Raw genomic sequence first — 16,023 nt, forward strand, 5'->3', positions numbered from 1 at the left:
TGTCGAAGAAGGTTTCTACGTTTTTCTTCTTCGGGGATTTGGACGTTAACTTCGTCGTAACCGTTTTCGACTCCAACACTTATTCAGAGATCTTAGGTTACTATATCCTTTGTTCAATAATATAACAACAATAGCTCTAAAACATCCGATACACTTTCCAAGCAGCTGCTCATGCGATTTGGTGGGAAAGAAATAGACGCAAACATGGTGAAAAGGAGCTTCCGTATACACTCTTGCTCAAAACCATTGACAAAAATGTCAGGAACAGACTTTCTACTTCTAAGAGACAAGGAGATCGTAAGATGGATGCAGGGCTTGGTGTATGGTTTGGCTCAAGAGGATGACTTTTAAGATAAAAGCATAGTCAAATTCTTTACATTTCAATCAAAACGTTACATTTTATGTACTACAGTTTTGGATAAATAAAATTTAACATTTATTCAAAAAAAAAAAAATCATCAATGCATAGCATATATGCAACTATATGAATACGCATGATGATGTGATCATCACCATTTTTCTGATGTTCCACTCTCTTGGCAGAGCCGTGCTTAGAGGCTTTTAAAAAAGGCATTTGCCTAGGGCCCCTAAATTTTGTAAAAATTTTAGGGCCCCAAATTACAAAAAAAAAAAAAAAATACTTTTACATAGTAGTTAACATATTTTCTTAGTTAAATTTTTATTTTTATTTGAATTTAATTTGGACTTCTGTTTAAAGTAACTAGGTTTGTGATCATTTTTGCTATATTTTAAATAAAACTATAAAGATTCTACTTCTAAAAAACTGTAAATATTTGATCACATTGGTCTTTTCTTTTATATGCTATAAGTTAGATTTATTTTATATATTTATGATAATTTGATAAAGAAAATATTATATTTATGATAATTTGATAAAGAAAATATAATATTTTTAATATATAGTTTATCATAGTTGTTTTAAATGCTAAAATTTACATTTTTGACAGCTACCAATATTTGAATCAAAAAATTATATCTTTGTATTTATATTACAAATTCATACTTTTTGTTCATGATTTAAAAATTTTATTTTATAAAATTTTGGTGAAGAAAATTTAGAAAACGTTTATGTAATAATTCAAAACTTTTGAGTGTTATATATATATATATTATTAAAAATATATCATGTAAAATATATTTTTGAACTCGCCTCGGGCCTCCGAAAACCTTCGCACGGCACTTGGCATATGAAAACGTTTATGATTCTACTTTTTGTATGTATCTTGCGTTATGGGATCAATCGCACAAGATAAGCTGTGTTGTTGCACATCCGAACTTCTCTGTGTTCTACTTTCACTTTAGTTCAAATGATAGTATCTGTCCCTGGCTTCTTTGCCAACATATCTTAATCCAGTATTCATCAGTGAAATCTGAGAGGCTATAATAAATTCGTGCCACATGCTCTCCTTGTCTGTATTTTTATTTTTATTTTTATTTTAATAATTAAATAATTATTTTTTAAAATGCACAACGTCATTGTTTTTACGAATAGTACTGATCATTTTTTTTTACGTGATGAATAAATAATGAGATTGAAGGTTTTTTCGTGATACGTATGTTACTTAAATTATTTAGTAAATACACATTTTTTGATTCAAGATTTTTGCATGCTGACCTGTATATGAAAAATTGATGAGAAAATCAATATTAAAAGGTATATATATATTTTTTTTAATAATTATAGAAGAGATCTCATTTTTGATATTTTATGTATGATATGGAAAGCTAAGAGTTGACTAAATCTGACGTGTATATATGGAAAGCTACCGTTACATGTTGACCAAGTTAAGATTTTTTTTTTTTTTTTTTTTTTTTTTTTTTGACACAATTTTTTTAAAGGGGTGGGAGGGAAAGGTGAGGAAACGGTTAACCGCAGAGACCAATCTGGTTTCAACAGAACCACCTAACAAACCAACCCGCCCAACTCAATTTGTCTACATGGAGATGAGCCTCTTATGAAACCATCGACCAAGTTGACCAAGTTAAGATAAATTGACAATTTGAGTGATAATCCTTAAAAGTGAATATATTATGATTTTTAAAAAAATGTAAATCGAGTTCTTAATATGGAATAGTATCTTCTTATTAAAACTGAAATATTCTTTTTATCATAAGTTCATAACACACAAGAAAACATGAAACAATGACATATAAGAAAGGATAATATATACCCCTTAAGTCAGATATTTATATAACAGCCTCGTGAATCACAAAGTAAACATCATATTCATCTCTTCTCATCTCTCCCAAAGAAAACAAAAACATGAAGTTCTTCGTTTCAGTTGTAATGTTCTTTCTCCTCTTAAACTGTTTCGCAGCCGCGCAAACTTTGATTCGAGATTCTTGCAAAACAACAGCAGCAAAAGATCCTAATCTCAAATATGATTTTTGCGTCCAATCACTTGAACAAGATCCGCAAAGCAAAACCGCAACTAGTCTATTAGGATTGGTCTTAGCGTCAACGAATACGCTGCGTCAAAAACAATTAACGTGAAAGGGATAGTTGAGACTATTCTCAAGAGCAAAAAGTATGCACCGGGTACTGAACCCGCGTTACGCACTTGCGTAGAGCTTTATGACGATGCTAATGATTCTTTAAAAGAAGCTTTGATGAACGTTAAATCCGGTGATTACAGAAGTGCTAATGTGCATTTGAGTGCTGCTTTGGATGAACCGGGCACTTGTGAAGATGGTTTCAAAGAGAAGCACGCGAAATCTCCCGTTACAAACGAGAACAATGTTTTGTTTCAGAAGATTTTGATTCCTTTAGCTTTTACAAATATGCTCTGATGAAATTACCATAAGTTCTTGTATTATGTAATATGGATTTTCGTTTACCTAATAATAAATTTAAGAGCAAAAGAACATTATTTCATTGGAAATTTTTGCTACTATTTGAATTTTTTTTTTTTAAACAGTAAAAATAATATCTGCAAAAAAAAAAAAATTTAAATGAGCAAACTCAACAAATCATGACTTATCCAAAGACCTTAAGGTTACTATTATTTCAATAGTATAATTAAAATAGCTTCGCACACATTTTATAGGTTTGAATTCCATGCGTTTTCCAGGGAGGAATATGAGTGTGTTAGCCTTGTGGTTAACTATACAATGACTTGAAGAATAGTGTGAACTTCTTCTCGCGTTGAACTATGTCAAGTGGAGTGATACGTGGACACCAAGTAAGCCATTCGATAACAAACACCAAAACAAGACACAGTCACACATAATTGTCCAAACTTAAAACACAAAAGACTTAGTAGCCAACTAAAAGTTCTCCCAAAGACAACACGTGTGAAATGAAGTAGAGAGATGAGACCGTGTGAACTACTACTCCCTGTTGGTGTTGCTGCTACCAGGAGGTGTGATACGGACCGTGAGAACACCAAACTCAGCATCCCAAGCGATGTCGTGGCTCAAAAGGGGAACTCCAGGAGCACAAACGCTAGAACGGGTGATGGCTCCCATGAAGATACGGCAACTATCATCGTGCTCATAGACCTCCTTGTTCTCACCATAGAACTTGACTTCATTCTCATTAGGAAGCACCAATATATCATCACTACAAACACCTGGCAAGTCGAATGAAACGCAAAAACCTCCTCCATCACCTCTTCGTCTCCTACTGGTTGAAAGCTTACAACCTTTCACCACAAATGGATTGGGCTCCGCCGCTTTAAACATCTTAAACAAAGGTTCATCCGTATTGTAACTTCCAGATTTACCTATAAACAAACTATATAAGCATTTAATGGATAATGCAAAAAAAAAGGTGTGATCTTTATTTGAGTGGCTTCGAACCTGTGTTGGGAGGGAGAAAGTGAGTACACTTGTTGTCATGGTCTCTGACTTTGACCCTTGACACAATCATCCTCAACACTCCATCTTTCATCTTCGCATCCACCCCGGTTATCTCGCAGCAGTCACACCCTAAACCGGCTGTCCCGGAGTACTCGCGAACGTCGTCGTCAACCTTATCGCCGTCGCCGCCGAGAGTTTCTTCACCGGAGAAAAAGACAACCTTTTGTCTCACGGAGTCGACTCTGTGGCGGACCCCGTCGTCTGGAACACCGGGCAAGTCGACACGGACGTAAAGGTTGTCGTTTTCGAGGATCTTGATCTCCATGAAACCCTTTGGACCGTATCTCTGGTACAGGTTGTTGGTAGCGTGTATCCTCCCTGTGTTCGGTTATAACATAAACAGAAAACTCATAAAGGAGAAACCTTTATTGTGTTTTGCACCAAGTAAAGTAAGGGAGAGTAATGGAAGAGAAAGATAGAGAGACCTGGGATGAATGGAACTCTCGACATGTCAAGTAATCTTGCCTCAGCCATCTCCTCCTCTTCTTCTTCTCTCTCTCTCTCTCTCTCTCTCTCTCTCGTTCGTCTGGGTCTTGGCTTGCTTATGTCGCTTACCTTTGTGTAAATGTTTTTTCACTTCTTGGATAGCACATCTTGGATAGCACATCAGGATCGCCTCCCTACCAGGTCTCGCTTGGCCAGATGGGGTATGAACGTATCGCACCTTTGCTGTCTCTGCAACTTGCAAGAGGAAAACAGAGATCATCTCTTCCTGCGCTGTGAGATCAGTGAAGAAATATGGGATTTGGTGATGCAGAGACTCGGGTATCATCCTCTAGCATTCCACACGTGGACTGCTCTCTCTGATTGGTTATCTATGCGAGATGCTGTCACAAGCCGAACGCTCAAGAGACTCGTCGCTCAAGCAACAATATCAAGCATCTGGACTGAGAGGAATAGACGTCTACATGATGGTGAAACTCGAAGTCCAGCAGCTATTTTCAAAATCCTTTATCGCTTCATAAGGGATACAATCCTGGGAAAAAGGAAACTAAAGCCCTTTATCCCACTTATGCAGCAATGGCTACGGTTTGAATAACATGCCGGTTTTTTAAATGCTTATGTTGACTCAGCTTTGTTTTATTTTTTTGTCCAAGGCTGACTCAAGCTTTTATCTAAAACTTTTTGTAAGCAATTACAAACTCTTCTCATATTAATATGAAATTCACATTTTGGCAAAAAAAAAAAAAATGTTTTTTCAACCGAGTAAAAAAAGAAGCTCTTTATCTATGGTAAAACACTCATGAGCTGTCATTTTTTTCTACTCTCCCTCTCTCTCTCTCTCTCTCTCTCTCTCTCTCTCTCTCTCTCTCTCTCTTTAGTTTCACATAACGACAAAGAGTCTAAAGAGGAGGTGATAAATCGAACCAATGTCACTAAAACAATCAAAGATGTAACGGAACAGAATCGAATTAAAATAGGCCCATTTATAAATTACCGGCCCATTATAATAGTCGAACACTTTCGTATTCTCACCTGTTCGTCGTCCTCATTTCTGATTCCTTCCGTTAGCGAGATCTCGTCGAATTCATCTCAAATCTCCGGAGACCAGCTCTTCTCTTCGATCCGTGCATAAGAATCACTCGGATCGAAGATGCCGGTGGCAGCTTCCGCCATCTACTTTCTGAATCTCCGTGGCGATGTACTCATCAATCGCACTTACCGAGACGACGTCGGGTAAGCGAGCTTCTCTTTTGGAATTCTGATGGATTCGAGTTATTCTCTAAATTTGATTTGATCATTAGAGGAAACATGGTAGATGCATTTAGAACGCATATAATGCAAACCAAGGAGCTAGGGAACTGTCCTGTGCGTCAGATTGGTGGCTGCTCCTTCGTCTACATGCGAATCAGCAATGTCTACATTGTGATTGTTGTCAGTAGCAACGCTAATGTAGCTTGTGGATTCAAATTCGTTGTTGAGGTAACACTTTGATTCTAGTCCAAGCTGAAGAGGTTAAAAGATTGATTTTTTTTTTTACAAATCTGACTGCTTTTGATATCGCTTTTAGGCTGTTGCTTTGTTCAAATCGTACTTTGGTGGAGCTTTTGATGAAGACGCTATTAGGAATAACTTTGTTCTCATTTATGAGTTGTTGGACGGTAAGTAAGCATGATAGTGTGCTTTCTTTAACTAGTAACTACTGTTATGTTTTGAGGAAATTTAATCATAACCATTTTGTATGGAATTTGCAGAGATTATGGATTTTGGCTATCCACAGAATCTCTCTCCTGAAATTTTGAAGCTTTATATTACTCAGGAAGGTGTACGCTCACCATTTTCATCCAAGGTAAAGGCATATCTATGCATATGTGCTTGCCAGTGAAGCAGTATTTTCTGCAGACCGAGATTATGTTGCTTTTTTTTCTTACTTAATTAGTAAGCCTCTTGTCTTTACAGCCCAAGGACAAACCTGTTCCAAATGCAACGTTACAAGTTACCGGTGCTGTTGGTTGGAGGAGAGAGGGACTTTCTTACAAAAAGAACGAGGTAAGAGTTAATTCTTATCATTTGCTAGGTTCTGCGAAAGTGCTGATAGTAGGTATGCATATGCAGGTGTTTCTGGATATTGTTGAAAGCGTAAACCTTTTGATGTCCTCTAAAGGTAAAAGATTACCCTTTCGAAGGTTTATGTCTTCATGATTCTCTTCGTATGACTGTTCTGCACATTGTCGCATCTGTTAGGTAATGTTCTTCGTTGTGATGTGACGGGGAAAGTTTTAATGAAATGTTTCCTTTCGGGAATGCCCGATTTGAAGTTGGGGTTGAATGATAAGCTTGGTCTTGAGAAGGAATCTGAAATGAAATCTCGTCCAGCTAAGAGGTAAGTTTTGTTAAAGCAGTGACTCACACTAGCTAACCCATTTTCTTTCTTCTCACCTGGCTCACTCTTGTTGTGCAGTGGTAAAACCATTGAGCTTGATGACGTCACATTTCACCAGTGTGTGAACCTGACAAGATTCAACTCCGAGAAGACCGTTAGCTTTGTACCCCCGGACGGTGAATTTGAACTGATGAAGTAAGAAGTACTGGAATTTTCATTATTGCCTATTGTTCGAATGTCAAAGTTTATTGACTTGATGATGTCTCAGGTATCGAATAACAGAGGGTGTGAATTTGCCTTTCCGCGTATTACCAACAATCAAAGAACTTGGTCGTACACGCATGGAAGTAAATGTCAAGGTAAGTAGCTTAACTTCAAAACATAAAAAAGACAAAAGGAGCTTTTGATCTTTTCTCTCTTACAATCCGCTTTCTTTTTTTTGTTTTCAGGTGAAGAGCGTGTTTGGTGCTAAAATGTTTGCCCTCGGCGTCGTAGTTAAAATTCCAGTGCCAAAACAAACAGCAAAGACGAACTTCCAAGTGACATCTGGTCGCGCTAAGTACAATCCATCAATCGATTGCTTGGTTTGGAAGTGAGCTTTCTATACACTCCTAAGAACCGTCCTTTAACTCGATTGGTTGGTGTTTTATCAATAGATTGCCTTCTCTCTTCACTATTCAGGATAAGAAAATTTCCAGGACAAACTGAATCGACACTAAGTGCAGAGATTGAGTTGATCTCAACAATGGGAGAAAAGAAATCTTGGACAAGGCCACCAATCCAAATGGAGTTTCAGGTCAATCTTCTTTTCTTGTTGGCACTTCTAAATAGAACGAGATTGTTAAGGTAGGCCTGGGCGTTCGGATACCCGTTGGCATTCGGGTCGGGTTTTTCGGGTTTTCGGATTTTCGGGTTTACGCTTCTAGGTCCCATACTAAAATTTTATTAGTACGGGTCGGGTTCGGATAATAACACTTCGGGTTCGGTTCAAAATTGTATTGCTTCATAAAACCCATAAAGTAATTTTTTGAAGTAAAACATAAAGAAAACATCTAAATTAAATAAAAATTAATCTATCACATATAAAATAACAATAAAATGTTAAATCAAGCATGAAAACAAACATCATTTGTAAACAATATGTATTGCCTTAGAGTAGACTTTTTATTTCAACGAGCAAATTATAAAATATTTATTTATAACTAATTGTGTACTTAAAGCATTTATTAGAATTTTAATATTTATTATTATATATAATATTACCACAAATATTGAATTTAATAATTGGAATACTTATATATATTTCAAAATATTTATATTGACTATTAATTTCGGATTTTTCGGTTTACCCGTTCGGGTTCGGTTAATAACACTTCGGGTTCAGATATTTTTTGTACCACCCTACAAAACCCGTTCAGGTATTTTTACGTTTCGGGTCGGAAAACGGATCGGGTTTTTCGGTTCGGGTTCGGTTCGGATTTCGGGTTTCGGATTTTATGCCCTGGCCTAGTTTAAGGTGTTTGTCAGTTAACCGTCTCAGCTTCGTTTTATTTTCAGGTGCCAATGTTTACAGCATCTGGTTTGCGAGTTCGTTTCCTCAAGGTACGCTTTCATTTCTATGCCTTTTGAAGACCAAAAATGTTATGTTATTTGTATTTGCTTCTGGTCTGAATAATGATCACTGTAATGGTTAGCTCTTAAAACTTCACTCTTTCCGTGGATTTGACCAGTAACTCTGGATTGTTTTGTAGGTGTGGGAGAAGAGCGGTTACAACACGGTTGAGTGGGTTAGATACATAACCAAAGCGGGATCGTATGAGATCAGATGCTGAACTTAAGATCACAGTTCAGGTTCAGTGACATCAGTCTTAAGGCTCATGGCTTCTAGCTTTTGTTCCTTATGCAGAACAAGAAACAAAAAGTTGAATATATTTTATATTTCGTTTATGTTTGTTTTTTTTTCGTTGAGAGATATTCTTGTGTTAATATGATTTCTTATGTCTTGGTATTGGATTTGTTTTCATTTATTTGTTTGTGGGTTATCTTCGAGTTATAGTTTTGATTAATTTGGTGTCATCGAACGTTAGCCTTTGCGAAACAGTTGGATTTTTATTTTTATCATTATTTTAGACAACGATAGATGGGCGTTTTACGTGTTTTTTAACCATATAAGAGTATATTTAATTATCATAAAAATTGTTAACCAATTTTCAAACATACTAAGTAGTATATCAAACTTGTATAAAATGTCCTTCGCGTTTTTCTTATTTACAGTTTTATATAAATTTTAAATTCGTAATATAAAGGCTGACCGGTTTCTTCTCAACACGCAGTGCGAGTAAAAGGATAAGGTACTTTAGAGTACCTCAAATCTTAAAGAAGGCTTCTTGGTCATCATCATCATCATCAACTGCTGTCGGCTCTCATCGAACTCTGGCCTCGTGATAACACTCACAAGAAGCTCAGACCACGAGACTATAGAGACGACCGCAGCTGCACTCTAACTATTATCAAATTTATAGTCTCGTGGTTGTTATGGACATTTGTTTTGATTTACACATTTATTTGTGTTACAAATTGTCCTGCCTTAGATTGGTAGAGCATTAGCATTAAGCTCTACATTATCCAATCGACAATTGTTAAAAAAACATTTACTAAATGCTAATGTTTTCCAAATATTCTATGGTCAATGCTCTCATATAAAGCTTTTACAAGAGCATTTGCATTTATAATTTATAAAATTAAGAAAAATATATAATTAATTCATTTATTTTATTTAATAATATCATAAAATTATTGTTATATCCAGAAAAAAAATTTTGATTTCTAAAATTAATTTACAATAACTTTTCTAAATAATATTTCACATTTAAAATATAATTTAATTATATTTTAAATGTGAAATATTATTATTTTAAAATAGATATTTTAATTGTAAAATTTATTTTAAAATAATATTTATCGATATAAACATAATTTTTTAAAATTATAAATAAAATAAATTAATTATATATCTTTTAAATTTTATATGTTAATATATTTATATATATATATATATATATATTAGAAATATATTCATTAAAAATTAATATTTTATATATTATATATTAATTTTTATAATAATTTTAAATAGAATATTCATATTGTTCTACCAATCATCTTATTAAACAATATAGCAAAAGCATACAGCTTCTGCAACATAATGCTTTTATAGCATACTGCTAATGTTTTGTCATCTGCTCTGCGCATCAAGGCCAATCATTTTAAAATAATAGGTAACGATTGATACTAATTATTAAATTAGGTAGTTAAAATCTCTGACAAGAGCCATTTTCTATTCAAATAAATAATTAATGTCATTTTTCTATAGCTATTATGTTTACAACATAAGGGATTTGGCTACTTATACATTTACTTTTATTTTCGATTATTTATTCAGAAATTCTAAATTGAGAGTTTTTATCTGAAACCAAAATACTAAGAAATATCACATGTTAAATGCATGGTCAGTAAACAACTATTTAGAGCCCAGTAACACTCTCAATTATCGGATAGGATGGATCCACGTGTCTATAGAGAAAACAATGTGAAAGCATGATTATCATTTATAATGTACTAGGGTCGGCCCGCCCTACGGACGGGATGAAAATTTGAAAATAATTGAAATAGTTAGAATAAATATTTAATAAAAATTTCAATTACACGTTAATATTCAAAAAGAATTACATTTTACAGAGTTCTGTAAAATTTACTCTAAAATCTTATAAACTGAAGCTAGAATCATAATTTATGTAATTGGAATATTTGATTCCACTGTTTAACGTTTTAATAAATTCAAAAAGAATTACATGTTACAGAGTTATGTTTTAATCTCTAATGGTTATCTCTCTTAATCTATTATCTTTGATTTATTGATTCATTAAACGCTATGTTTTGTTTGCGATAAGACCAGAGAAGAAACAATGCCGAGTAGGAAGAACAGAGGGAACACCCAGTGGAAGGGCTAACTCTGGCCATCGTCTTGGCTTGTATCACCATTTTCATTGTTGCCATTTTCATCAACGTCTGCCCCCAAGACGGCCGCTGGTCGCTGGAGCCAAGGGAGATTGCGTTGCAAGGTTTCTCCGTAGGTTCTTGTTCCAGCCACTCAAAGAGAACCTCTCTTAGACACATCTTCTTCATTGTAAGAATTCTGTATGTTTCAAAATAAAAGTGTCAATCTTTTTCCTTCCAAGAGTGAACGTTTTGATCAGTCTGATCCTTTACTGCCTTACAAATCAGGTTCATGTTTGTTTTATGTTTCAAAAGTATCCTTCGTTCATCTTTTTTTACCAGAGTTGCGTTTGATTTTTTTATGTTTGATTCTTTGACGCTTTAGAATTCAAGTTCAAACTTGTGGTTTCGGATTGGAGAAGATGAGAGATTCGGAATGGAGCAAAATTCATGAATGGTAGAGAAGCCCACAAAGATACAATTGAATGTTAATTATTTAAGGTTTTTAAAAGACGCCAAGTGTAACCTCCTTGTAAAAGTATTAAGTTAGGTGGACACATGAGAGAGTGAAACCCAGTTAGTTTTTGTTTAGTAGAAACACATTTTCATTCTCACCTTCGTTTGCACACCTTCGTTTGCTTCTGATTCATCCATACGGTGGTTGAAGTGAGATTAATCTGATTTCTAACATCTTATTTTGGATGTGGAGATACTTTAAGATTATTTTTTCTTTGATTATATAATGTTTACTAAACCCTAAATTGTCTCAAATTCTGTCAAATTTTTTAAATTTTATTGATCGAGAAACACGAAACTGACACCAAACCAGATATCAAATTAGACCTGTTTTTCTTTATTTTTTGAGCCAGGTTACGTGATTGATACATAATATTTAGAATTAGTAGAATAAAGTGTAAGATAAAATTAAATATATTGTTTGCTCTGTGATTTAATCCCGTTGGACGTGTAGAATCTGTATGTAATAATTGTTGTGATTGTTGTAGTCCGACAAATGTTTTGTTGGAAATTATTTTTTTTTTCTGAAATAGGCTATTGCTGGAAATTATTTGACTTAATTTATAGTTGTCCTCAATGTTCCTTTTGTCATTTTTTCTATCTTGTTTGAAAACCTCTTTTCTCAAAATCGAACCTTTTGAAGCTTTTGTTGTAACCATTTACATAGGGTGACAAAGTTCAGACATTTGCAAACTACACTCTAGAAAGTCTACATCTTTTCTCAAAAAAAAAAAAGCCTGCACTCTAGAGAGTCTGTAGAAATATCATTTTTTTAATCATTTAAGCATGGAGTATCAATCAAAGTGGAGACTTATTACACTCTGGTCAACACAACATTTTCAACAGAATGCGTGTGGCTACTCTCCCTCTTTAGCCCACTGAATGACCTGCAAACATGGTAAATAAAGATAATGCATCTAAAATAAATATGGTTGAGGATATGAAAGAGAGAGAGATAAAGATAGAAGAGTGCAACATAAGGCTTACCAAATGACGTAGGTGGAAATGGGTGCTCGACAATGCTTTGTCGTGTTTTGCCATGAACTAAACAGAACCATAACCTGTATAATGAGCATATATTCCTCTTTGTAAGTCTGAGACCCTCAATTCACATAAACAACAAAACGTAAATGATTGTGGTTGATCTTGCTCGGAATAGTAAATCTAACAATAGTTTTAATTCTGACAGAGGCTAATGTCACATCCCCGTGTAGCTGTTGTAAATTATTTATAAAGATAGTCATAAACCAAAACGATGCATAAGACCAGAACTTCAGTAAGTGCGCTGTTACCTGCCCAATGGACTGATTGTCTTAGTTCTTTCTTGGTTGCCTCAACAGCTAACTTTTCACATGTAGCTTTGTTGAGGATTTTCTGAATCTTTCCCAACCGTCACTCTCCATTTGCGTTCAGAAAATTTTAACTTTAAAGCAAGCCCATCCAGAGAAGCTCCCTGAAATCAAACAGAAATGAGTTGCTGTGATATTAAATCCAATCAACTCGAAGTTTCAAAGAGACAAAAAAGCAGACTTTACACCGTTCACCTCTGCACCTCAATTCGTAGCGTAACACCTCTCTCTCTCTTCCCGTAGGGAGAAGAGATCTTGTGACGGTGGTGGTTGGAGTCGCGGCGTGGAGACGGTTCAAGATGAAGTATTGAAAGCGAGAGAGGGTGAGTGAAGCGGTTTTCCTGGAGGTGTTTGACCTCAAAGCTTGCGGCCATGGCGGGTTAACAGGAAAAAAAATCAAAGTGAGGGAAAGTTAATCAGCAATCGATTAACATCATCCAGTTCAAGCTGAGATTTTTGGAGATGGGTATGCGAGAAATGAAGGAGAGATTGAAAATTTTGGAGATATGGTGATGTATGGTTTTGAGAGATGGGAATCTAGCCTTTTTATAGCCTTTTGGAGATATGGTGATGTATATGTTACCTTTATTAATATACGTGTTCTTCGTTACGCACCGGGTGTCAATTGGTTGGGCCACCCATGGGCTAACCCATTCCAAACAAACATGGGTGGATGATGGTTATACCCAAATAATTAATGGTCCAATTGGATTAAAGACCCACTTTGTCCATGGGTTAACTGGTCCAAACCAAATGGGTGTTGGGCTGGCCCAAAAACTTAATTTCTAGGGTTTAGAGAATTTGGGAAAAAAATCAATCAGAAATAATTTTTCCCGATTCTTTTCTTCTCTCTTGCGATTCTTTCTGCAACCAACGATTTTCTCCTTTCAACATGGAGAAGGTTTTAATTATGATCAGAATGAAGCTAGTAGTAGTAATAGCAATTTTCAGGAAAAAGAACCGGTTGATCATCATTTGCATAATGAACATAGTTACCATCAGGAGGAGATGGTAGATTATGATAGGGTTCATGATATGGTAGCTGATGCATTCGTAGCTCATGATGGAGATGAAGAACCTAATATAGATGCAAAAAAGTTTTACGAAATGTTAAACGCGGCGAATCAACCACTTTACAGTGGTTGTAGAGAAGGTCTCTCTAAATTGTCGTTAGCTGCTAGAATGATGAATATTAAAACTGATCACAATCTACCTGAAAGTTGCATGAACGAATGGGCGGACTTGTTTAAAGAGTATTTGCCGGAAGACAATGTGTCTGCTGATTCTTATTATGAGATTCAGAAACTGGTTTATAGTCTTGGGTTGCCTTCTGAGATGATAGATGTTTGCATCGACAACTGCATGATCTATTGGGGAGATGATGAGAAGCTAGAAGAATGTCGATTCTGCAAGAAGCCACGATTCAAGCCGCAAGGACGGGGACGTAATAGGGTACCGTACCAAAGGATGTGGTACCTACCAATTACAGATAGATTGAAAAGATTGTATCAATCAGAGCAGACTGCTGGAAAGATGAGATGGCATGCCGAGCATACTCAGACGGATGGTGAGATGACTCATCCATCAGATGCAAGAGCCTGGAAACATTTCAACAAAGTACATCCAGATTTCGCTAGCAATATCCGGAATGTGTATCTCGGATTATGCACAGATGGATTTAGTCCGTTCGGAATGTCAGGGAGACAATATTCATTGTGGCCAGTCTTTCTTACTCCATACAACCTGCCACCGGAGATGTGCATGCAACGGGAGTTACTATTCTTGACCATATTAATACCTGGTCCGAACCATCCAAAAAGGTCCCTGGATGTTTTCCTACAACCACTGATAAAAGAGTTGAAGGATTTGTGGTCAACAGGGGTGAGGACGTATGACTGTTCAACGAAGACGAATTTTACGATGCGAGCGATGCTTTTGTGGACCATAAGTGATTTCCCTGCCTATGGGATGTTGTCTGGATGGACTACACATGGGAGATTAGCTTGTCCATATTGTAATGGAACGACAGATGCGTTTCAACTGAAGAATGGTAGGAAGACAAGTTGGTTTGATTGTCACCGTCGATTTCTTCCCATTGGCCATCCTTACCGAAGAAACAAGAATTTGTTTAGGCACAAAAGGGTTGTGAGAGACACTCTTCCTCCATATCTAACTGGAGAACAAATTGAAGCGCAAATCGACTACTACGGAGCTAACGAAACAGTTCGTTGGGGTGGTAATTGGCATGTCCCTCGTAATATGCCAGATTCTTACGGTGTTCATCACAACTGGCACAAGAAGAGTATATTTTGGGAGTTGCCATATTGGAAGGATCTTCTTCTGCGCCACAACCTCGATGTGATGCATATAGAGAAGAATTTCTTTGAGAACATCATGAATACAATATTTAATGTCCCAGGGAAGACAAAAGACAACATAAAATCGAGGTTGGACTTGCCGGATATTTGCTCAAGAAGCGAGTTACATATTAAAAGCAATGGACAAGTTCCCGTTCCGATATTCAGATTATCTTCAGAAAAAAAGTCGGTGTTGTTCAACTGGGTGGCATCAGAAGTGAAGTTCCCCGATGGGTATGTTTCGAATCTCTCTAGATGTGTTGAAAAGGGTCAAAAGTTCTCCGGGATGAAGAGTCATGATTGTCATGTATTTATGCAACGACTACTGCCCTTTGCATTTGCGGAGCTACTTCCAACAAACGTACATGAAGCACTTGCAGGTACGTAGTGTATTATATCACAATAATTTACAAAATAATATATGACTAACAATGTGTTTAATTTTTTTTTGAATATAAAAGGCATTGGAGCATTTTTCAGGGATCTGAGCACACGCACTCTTAAAGAAGAAGTTGTGGAACAGCTTCAGGAGAACATTCTCATCTTATTGTGCAACTTGGAGAAGATATTTCCTCCCGGATTTTTTGACGTCATGGAGCATCTAGCTGTCCACCTCCCATATGAGGCATTGCTTCGTGGACCTGTACATTACGGATGGATGTATCAGTATGAGCGTGCCATGAAATATTTGAAGGGAAAAGCAAAGAACCTCGTCAAAGTTGAAGGTTCTATAATTGCTGGAAGTTTGACGGAAGAAGTTTCTCACTTCACATCGTACTACTTTGCGTCAAAAGTACGTACACGGAGAAGAGCTCCAAGAAGATATGATGATGGTGGTATTGCGCCAACTACGCAGTTGCTGGTGTTCCAGACATCTTTAGCCAGATTGGGCGACTCGGTGGGAAGTGTAAAGAGGTTTGGTGGTCGAGTGAAGAAGACGCTCATAGTGCACACACCTATATTCTACTCAATTGCGAAGATCCATTGATGCGTTATTTTGAAAGGTAACATATATTGACACTTCGAAACACATATAAGTATAGTTAATTGTATAAATGCGAGAGATTCATTCCTATAAAATGTGATTTTACAGCCTATTTGT

The 16,023-nt window shown here is 36.0% G+C and overlaps 3 protein-coding genes and 1 pseudogene across 3 annotated transcripts; 2 read left to right on the forward strand and 2 right to left on the reverse strand.

The window, feature by feature from the left end:
* Nucleotides 1-2,284: 2,284 nt before the first annotated feature.
* On the forward strand, nt 2,285-2,815 carry LOC106326589 (annotated as a pseudogene).
* Nucleotides 2,816-3,330: 515 nt separating this feature from the next.
* Nucleotides 3,331-3,740, reverse strand: LOC106326301. The gene has a single exon (XM_013764314.1). The coding sequence runs from the start codon at nt 3,703-3,705 to the stop codon at nt 3,352-3,354; it is 354 nt and encodes a 117-aa protein (XP_013619768.1). The 5' UTR covers nt 3,706-3,740; the 3' UTR covers nt 3,331-3,351.
* Nucleotides 3,741-3,802: 62 nt separating this feature from the next.
* On the reverse strand, nt 3,803-4,360 carry LOC106324230. Its single transcript, XM_013762234.1, has 2 exons — nt 4,308-4,360; nt 3,803-4,200 (listed from the first exon to the last, which is right to left on the reverse strand). Exons 1-2 carry the CDS (start codon nt 4,354-4,356, stop codon nt 3,803-3,805), a joined length of 447 nt encoding a protein of 148 aa, XP_013617688.1. The 5' UTR covers nt 4,357-4,360.
* A 981-nt stretch (nt 4,361-5,341) lies between these two features.
* On the forward strand, nt 5,342-8,772 carry LOC106322520 (AP-2 complex subunit mu). The gene is made up of 13 exons (XM_013760574.1): nt 5,342-5,559; nt 5,628-5,805; nt 5,894-5,984; nt 6,078-6,172; nt 6,283-6,372; nt 6,439-6,487; nt 6,568-6,706; nt 6,785-6,901; nt 6,975-7,065; nt 7,156-7,298; nt 7,388-7,502; nt 8,264-8,308; nt 8,458-8,772. The coding sequence occupies exons 1-13, from the start codon at nt 5,477-5,479 to the stop codon at nt 8,536-8,538; spliced, it is 1,317 nt and encodes a 438-aa protein (XP_013616028.1). The 5' UTR covers nt 5,342-5,476; the 3' UTR covers nt 8,539-8,772.
* The last annotated feature ends 7,251 nt before the right edge of the window (nt 8,773-16,023 follow it).

This window comes from Brassica oleracea, chromosome C2, assembly GCF_000695525.1.
Source record: "Brassica oleracea var. oleracea cultivar TO1000 chromosome C2, BOL, whole genome shotgun sequence".
Lineage (NCBI taxonomy): Eukaryota > Viridiplantae > Streptophyta > Magnoliopsida > Brassicales > Brassicaceae > Brassica > Brassica oleracea.

Excerpts from the sequence above, each read along its gene's own strand:
- LOC106322520 (XM_013760574.1), top strand. The coding sequence starts at position 5,477 with ATGCCGGTGGCAGCTTCCGCCATCTACTTTCTGAATCTCCGTGGCGAT. Across the intron at positions 5,806-5,893 it reads GATTCAAATTCGTTGTTGAG|GCTGTTGCTTTGTTCAAATC; the intron begins GTAACACTTTGA and ends TATCGCTTTTAG. Across the intron at positions 6,902-6,974 it reads GGTGAATTTGAACTGATGAA|GTATCGAATAACAGAGGGTG; the intron begins GTAAGAAGTACT and ends ATGATGTCTCAG.
- LOC106326301 (XM_013764314.1), bottom strand. The coding sequence starts at position 3,705 with ATGTTTAAAGCGGCGGAGCCCAATCCATTTGTGGTGAAAGGTTGTAAG.
- LOC106324230 (XM_013762234.1), bottom strand. The coding sequence starts at position 4,356 with ATGGCTGAGGCAAGATTACTTGACATGTCGAGAGTTCCATTCATCCCA. Across the intron at positions 4,201-4,307 it reads GAGAGTTCCATTCATCCCAG|GGAGGATACACGCTACCAAC; the intron begins GTCTCTCTATCT and ends AACCGAACACAG.